This window comes from Acanthopagrus latus, chromosome 9 (genome assembly GCF_904848185.1).
Source record: "Acanthopagrus latus isolate v.2019 chromosome 9, fAcaLat1.1, whole genome shotgun sequence".
Classification (NCBI taxonomy): domain Eukaryota; kingdom Metazoa; phylum Chordata; class Actinopteri; order Spariformes; family Sparidae; genus Acanthopagrus; species Acanthopagrus latus.
In genome coordinates, this window is record NC_051047.1 from 21,326,736 (window position 1) to 21,334,248 (window position 7,513).

Sequence of the window (7,513 nt, forward strand, 5' to 3'; positions counted from 1 at the left end):
GGTTGGGACTTAACAAATTCCAGTGGTTTCTCGTTAAAAATAGCCAGTGGTCTCCTGCTCACAACAGTGGTCTCTCGCTCGGAGTCTTACCCTTATAACAAAAAATATGTTCATATGATAAGTATGAAACATACAGATTTAATGTATCTCTAGTTTGCAGAACTGTACAGTGCCAACATTTTTATATTCTGACCTCTGGGATGCATTTTACTCGATAGGGTGAAAGCAACCCAAAGTAACCCTAAAATAATGCATGAGACACTTGCGAACATAGCAGTGAGTGCTTGCCGTAAGCGTAAAAAGTGTTGAGAACATTTGAAACAAACTTCTGTCGGGACTTACTGAGAAAAGTGGTGTCGAAATAGCCTCTGGAATACTTGCGTGGAAAGGAATCTTAAGGCACAGCTGCCGGTGGCTCCTCTGTGCAGCCAAAGTTCATCATGAAGAGTTACGTAAGACACACTCAGGGGAGGGCAGCCGGCCAGACTGTGGGAGGGGAGAGCAACTCTGTCCAACTTAAAGAGTGGGAGAACAGCCGACTCTCTGTCTCTCCTCTCCACACATTCAAGGTAAATGAATATTTAACGTGCACACCTGATGTTTGCCTTGCTCACAAGTCTGCAAGTTGCTGTAGTTTTAGCATGCATAAATCATTGCTTTTCATCTGATTTGCAGGAATCCGTCATGGCTGCAGAAACAAAGCAGACCTGCTATGAGGGCAGTTCTGTCGATAGTTTCCAGTTCTACTTACAGCAGTCAGGAGAACACGAGGCCATGCTCCGGTGTGTTCAAAACATCCTGCCGGGAGAAATGAAAAGGTACAAGAGGGAAATGCTGGAAGTGCACTTTGTTTGTTTTATCCTCAAACTGTTGTGACTTTGTGCTCAGACTCAGTAGAGGCTTTGGATGCCTTCTATATGTCTATGTATTGCAGCCTGGAGGTAGAGAATCATTAGCTCGTTGACTGAGTCCTCATATGAACTCTCTCAGAGGTCAGTCTAGACATTTCAAATAGAGATGAAATTGTATTAAAACTGGCAGTAGTGCTGCAGGAAATCAACCTTACTGCCCTTTATGTGGGGCAAAAGTACCTGGTTTTTTTTTTGGTTTTTTTTGCTTGTGCCAGTTTTCCATGTCCAAACATCCCTGATAACCCTGAGGTGGGTGGCATGGCCGGGCAACACAGTGACATCTCAGACGAATTAGACACCTTCTTAAATATAAAGAGGCACTGTGTTTTGGAGAAGAAATAATAGTATAATAATAATAATAATAATAATAATAATAATAATAATAATAATAATAATAATAATAATGAGGTAATAGTACAAACTCAGAAATATGTATTGTTTGTACATGTAGTTCAGCTATAGTCCATATTAATCATTGTTAGACTTTAAAATACACACAAAATAGGTGTATGTCTGAATGGTGGCAGGGTCCGACACATATAGACAAAGTAAAACAGTATGAAACTGTGTTGTCTTTTAAAGTCAGTTTGTTTATTCAATTTCAAGTCATGATAAGTAAGTTTGTTTGATGAGGGTTTTGTTTGTTGAGTTTGTTAAGGCACAAACCAAACAAAAAGTCAGTCAATGGTCTTTCTCATCTGATTAAAATTTCTCTCCCAAAACTACTTAATACACCTTTAAGTTAAAGTCTTTAAACTAACAGTAGACTGGCTCGGGTTAATGAATGATAATACTGCCATACACAATTTATTCCATTACATGCTGCACTATTTGTTTTAATGAATGACTGCAATTTCCTATTTGCATATAGATTTTTTGTCTCTAATGAAAGGGAAGAGTTGTGCATTAATACGCTTTTATTATAAAGTAATGTAAAAATAAATAATGCATAGAAATGATACTATTTGTATTAGAGTTTTTAAATATTTTATATATTTTTAAGAGAATAACATGATTTTTATTATTATTATTTTTTTTAGTTAGAAAGCTCAGAAATCAGGCCAAAAAACTGCCACATTATTGGTATTAAAATCATCCCAGTGACACCCTGATAAGTGTCATACTTATTATGTTCTGTCTGATTTGTTCACACTCTTGTTTTCTGTCTCTGGTGTGTTGATGCAGGACCGGAGCTGATCGAAGCAGCCTGGATGTTCTCGGCGTTGGAAGCGGTGGAGGTATATGATGATGAGATACAGCAACTGGTAACCGTTGCATAAACACACGTGGTCGGGGTTACTAATTGAGGTCTAATTTTAAACAACAGCAACACTCCGTGAATGAGACAGAGGGCACGTGTGTTTACAGACACGGCTTTATTCAAATACCAGAGGAAAAACACACTGATGTGTGAGTCTCATTAGATGTTTCCCCCCTGCAGACGGCCCAGTCGGGGGGCCTCTGCCTCTGCAGGACTCCTTGCTGCTGGGAAAAAAACAGAACACTTACACTTTTTCAAACAAATAATGATGCCCCCTCCAGAGGTCAATTGCAAACTGACATAAATACCCTGTTTAGATACAGGATTTAGCCCAGTTTAAGTTGAGTGGCCCTGCATTAATGTTCTACCACTTAGTTTTCTGGCAAACTTCTGTCCCGAGCGCACATCAAAGCTAAGACGACACAATCTGGCTTCTTAATAACAAACTGCTTCAACTGCTGCTTCTAATTCATAATTCTAATTCATTCTAATTCATTAACAAACACAATGCATAATGGATTTAAAGCTGAATATGTTTATTACAGGGGGTAGAAGTAGTGATACCGGCTGTCACCGCATTGCAGCTTTTAATATATTTCCAGTTGAGGAGGTGGAGTTGGTGGGAGGCAGAGAAATGTTATGCAGAGATCTCAGTGACAAGTGATCTCTGAGTGATTGGCAGAATTATACAGGGTCCATATTGTAACAGACCTATTCACACATTTGAGTGGAGAGTTTGGTAGCTTTATTTAAATCCATGTGTCCAGATTCAGAAGGGTATTGAGATTTGTTAATGTGAAGACTGTTTTTTTTGTATGAGATATTAATGTCCGAAAAGTTAAACTTTTTTTTTGAATGTATTTATTAATTTATCACAACAACGCAAAATCCATAGCCAAGCCATAGAATAGATAAATGAATAATGACAGCTACTTTTTGAAGGGAGTCTGCTACCTCAACACACAACACTTGAATTTTTTATTTTTCTGACTCACTCTTAAAACGTAGTGAAAGGTGCTCTTTTTGACGTAGATGTTTGCAGGAAAATTAGGTCCCCAGAACCCTGTTTGAAGCTAGAACGGTGGCAGGGTCCGCCACATGTAAACAGTAACAAGTAAAACAGCATGAAATTGTGTAGGTAGACATTCTATCGTATTCTATACTATTCTATTCTAAATCAAGAAACATTCCCGTGCACGTTTACCTCTCATTATGCATTTAGAGGTTAATTGACACATTTACAAATCTGATTACACACCTGGATTCAGTTAGAGTTACACTACTCTCCACTCTCATTTTATGATAGCTTTGCGACAAAGATGGCCTCATAGATGAAACTTCAATGATCAGGTAACCACTGAAGTCAATAGTCAAGTGCCCATAGGAGCACTGAAACAGTTTATGTTTCTGTTATCATTCCTTCTCTTCATACAGGCCCAGAGGAGAGAAGAGAAGTGATGAGGGACAGTCTGATGTCTGTGCAAAAGATACTTTCAAAAGTGTGTCTAAATTTAATATGAGGCCTCGGTAGTCACAGATCAAATCCAATGAGAGCCTTCGAAGTTACAGTCTTTTCAAGAATGAAATTCACTCTTTGTGTTTCTGTCCCTCAACTGCCGGGAAAAACTGTCTCTGTAAGGACAACAGATGGATTTAATACTGAAAAGACAGCAGCTTTATATGCCCCCTCTGTTTCAACTGTTTCAGACTGCTGAAGCCTCATATTGACATATTTACATCATTACATATAAAATACACTTACAATGGACAATACTGACTTGAAAAGTATGCAAAATTGTAACTTATTCTTAAACAATAATACAAGACGCCCGGAAGGGACAGGGAGGGAAAGAGGTCTCGCAAAACTTTTTCTTGTAAATGAACCACCACCTTCAATTTTTTATTTTTTTTCTTCCTCTGTCGCCTCTGGGTTTCTTCATTGTTGAGCTGCCGTTGATAATGAGGAGCAGATATTTTATCTCATGTTAAATGTTATTCTGCGGGCAGAATCTCAGTCTGACAACCAAGACTGGTTGAACTGCTCATGCTGCGCATCATTAAGGGTCTAATAATAGAGAGACGTCCTGATTAGAGACTGGGGGAGAGTTGCTAGATTACAGAAGGACACTTTGGTCAAAGCTCATGCAGTTTATGTAAGGCCCTCTACAGGTTAAATCAGGACATACTGTAGATTGCATTTACTGCTGCACAGCGGCAACATCAGAGGGTCGTATCCAGAACAATCAGACTATGGAGCCACACACACCACCTCTCTCGCTTGACCTAAATACAGTGACAGTGAACATATCGACCTGAAATTAGTGCTTGAATGTTGAGTGCAGACAGATATATTTGGGGGTTTTCACATTGAAGCAGCGTTACACTGAGGCTTCCTGGTTTTTGTCCCAGGGGAGATGGACGTCCAGATGCTCAGCCTGCTGCAGTCGGCGTTCCCCGCTGTCCCGATCACTGCGGACATCGTGGAGGGCAGCTCGAAGCTCGTAGACAACTTCAAAGGTACTGTGCATTCAGAAACACAGTATCAACTACTCAGTTAGTAGTGAAAAGGAAACTCTGAACTCATGAACAAAAGATAGGCAAGGCTGTTATCATCATATTTGTATTATTAACAAAATATGAATATTTTATGTAAAATAATGTGTCATTGCAAAAAAAGACCTCTCAGTAATCGAAGCTTCCCTTTTTAATATTCCTCACTTCTGAATTAGTTTTTGACCATAACACTAACTTTGGTATCATATACTGTACATATATGTACTTCTTTGCCATGATCTGTGCTTATATAAAACGCTCCCACCATATCTCAGTGGTATTTCTTTTATGCACCACCTACAGCTTTGGTGGCGAAGACCCCCAACCTTCAGACGATCCCGTTCACGTGGCACGTCATGCACAGCGGGGACTACGAGAGGCAAGTCAAAGCCAAGGGAGACGTGAAGAAATTCGACTTCATCCACATGATTCAGGTATTCGATTTTAAAATAATGTGAGCGATGCTGTCAACAAGAATATCGGTGTCTTCCTGTGCAAGTATGAGATTTATTTAGCCACCCACTAAGTCCTCCACTGCTGCGTGTATAGTTATTATTACTATTAATAGTAAAACATACTGTATCATCTGGCCCCGATTCATCTACAGTGAGTGAGTCACTTCACAATTCACACTATAGGCCTTGCGTGGATGCCAGCCTTGATATTGAGGGTTGGATTAAAGTTTCCCAACAACTGCCTTCTTGACAGATGATCTATTACGTGGATGACCTCGCCGATACGATCAAGTTCTACCACAGCCTTCTGAAGAGCAACGGCAGGCTCATGATCATCATCGAAACAAGTGAGTAGAACTTCTTCCTTCTCGCGGGCAAATAGAAGAACAGAGCTTGATTGGGGGTTTTTTGGTTCTAAAAAGAATTCAGATGACGATAAGGTTACCACGATTTTATTCCTCCCGGAGTGAATGTATCCTCTGATCTCATCCTACCAAGGAAACGGTGGCTGGGACACCCTGTGGAAGACGTACCACAAGGATCTCTGTGTCGACGCCATCACCGAGTACCGCTCGTCAGGCGAAGTTATCGCCTGCCTGAAGAGCCTGGGCCTGAAGTACGAGGAGCACGCCGTTCCCAACGCCTTTGACATCACTAAGTGCTTCGATCCAAACAGCCAGACTGGAGTGCGCCTGCTGAATTTCATGACGGCAAGAGATCAATTCTACCAGTCCTTCACCCCTGAGATCAGAGCGGGGATTTTAGATCTGCTCAGAAACAAGTGCAGCACCGAGAAGGATGGCAAGGTGCTCTTCAACAGCACTCTGAGCTGCATATTCGTTCATGCTTGAGTTAATGCTATGAAAAATTCACACATTCAGAGTTCCCCTAATCCAATCTCTGCCATGCCACCTGATCATTTGTACAATACATTTGCCTGTTTGCTATATTTTTCAGCACATATTCACCTCATTTAATCTCTCTGTATACCAGCATCTGTTCACCTCATTTACTCTGTATGTGTACCAGAAAGGTCAATAAAATCAAATAAGTTTCAGTTTTGCCGTCTCAATCACTGCCACAGACAAAATGTATATCTCGAGGAAAAGAAATCATATCCCACTACATCCCTCGTTTTTGAAAGGAGCTTTATGATTCAATAGTCATAGTTTGCAACCAGCTGGTAAAGACCGTGGAGCAGCTGCTTTGTATTATATTATAATTCAAGATGTTTCCCTCAGACATTGAGTGAGTCCCACACAGTTTTTCAAGTTCTTATTTTCGCCCGCCTCATTTTTATCATGTCGAAAATGCATCGGTCTGTCTCCGCCTCTGCTTTCCTATTGTGGAAATTCCCAAATCGTTTCAATTCCATGCCGCGTTCTCACTGCTCACCTTGCACCCAGGCAGACTGAAACACAGCATACACACAGACATGCCCCTCATGAGTCAATGGTCCCCGGATGCCGGGCAGCTGAGTTAAGGTGGGTCAAACCCTGACAACACAAAAAGCCTTGAACAAAGAGAGTAAACCATGTAGGAAGAATGAAAACATGACCGGAAAGAGGGAAGTAAGATGGCAAACAGAGGAAAAAGGGAGTGAAAGAAAGCGGTGAAAGGTGTCAAGGCAGATGGGAGTTCTATCTGTAAGCTTTTATTGATTTATTTTTTTATTATTCACTCTGAATCTTTTAATTGTCACTGCAGTGCTGCCGTTACATTAGCTACAGATACAATTAGGCAGCTGGTAGCTCTGTCAGCACAGCCCAGCACCCTTCAGTATCTTCAAATATGTGTCCTGATGAAAAAGTGCCCTTTTCTGCTGTTAGTTCATCCAAATAAAAGTGTCAGTCCACTTAACCGGAATTTGATTGTCATACCCACATATCTAATGCCCTGAGATGTTGATGGAGCCTTAAGGTAACTAAAGGTAGAGTGAACATGTGACTGAAATGAATGCTTATGTTGCTCTGCAGGATATATAGTAGGCAGCTGTTTGCATAGTTAATACACAAGAGTGATATTTCAATTGAGCTCACAAATGCTGTGTACTAAAGGATTCACCTGGCTCAGGTGTTTTTCCAGCAATACCGGGTGACAGGTCACAGAGACTCGACTTGGATTTATATAACTTCAGGTCAGCGTAATGCAGGGTGTGGGAATATGTAGGGGGCAAAAACAGGAGAGTTATTACAGTTAATACGTTACTAATATTGTACAACCAGATTGTAATAAAGGAAAAAAGTAGAAAAAAAAGAAAATCAAGAATCATAAATCTCTCATCAAATGTTTTGAGTGTGTAACATGAAGGCAGAGGAACAATAAAAGGCAGT

At 40.5% G+C, this 7,513-nt stretch overlaps 1 protein-coding gene across 1 annotated transcript; it reads left to right on the forward strand.

The window, feature by feature from the left end:
- The first annotated feature begins 425 nt into the window (after positions 1-425).
- Positions 426-6,237, forward strand: LOC119025224 (histamine N-methyltransferase A-like). Its single transcript, XM_037108599.1, has 7 exons — positions 426-569; positions 676-818; positions 2,097-2,149; positions 4,582-4,689; positions 5,029-5,159; positions 5,434-5,527; positions 5,679-6,237. The coding sequence occupies exons 1-7, from the start codon at positions 441-443 to the stop codon at positions 6,029-6,031; spliced, it is 1,011 nt and encodes a 336-aa protein (XP_036964494.1). The 5' UTR covers positions 426-440; the 3' UTR covers positions 6,032-6,237.
- Positions 6,238-7,513: the final 1,276 nt, after the last annotated feature.

What these genes read in the sequence shown, in the direction of transcription:
- LOC119025224 (XM_037108599.1), top strand. Translation starts at nt 441, where the DNA reads ATGAAGAGTTACGTAAGACACACTCAGGGGAGGGCAGCCGGCCAGACT. An exon ending in CGGCGTTGGAAGCGGTGGAG is followed by an intron (nt 2,150 to 4,581) that starts GTATATGATGAT and finishes TTTTTGTCCCAG; the next exon opens with GGGAGATGGACGTCCAGATG. An exon ending in GCTCGTAGACAACTTCAAAG is followed by an intron (nt 4,690 to 5,028) that starts GTACTGTGCATT and finishes CACCACCTACAG; the next exon opens with CTTTGGTGGCGAAGACCCCC.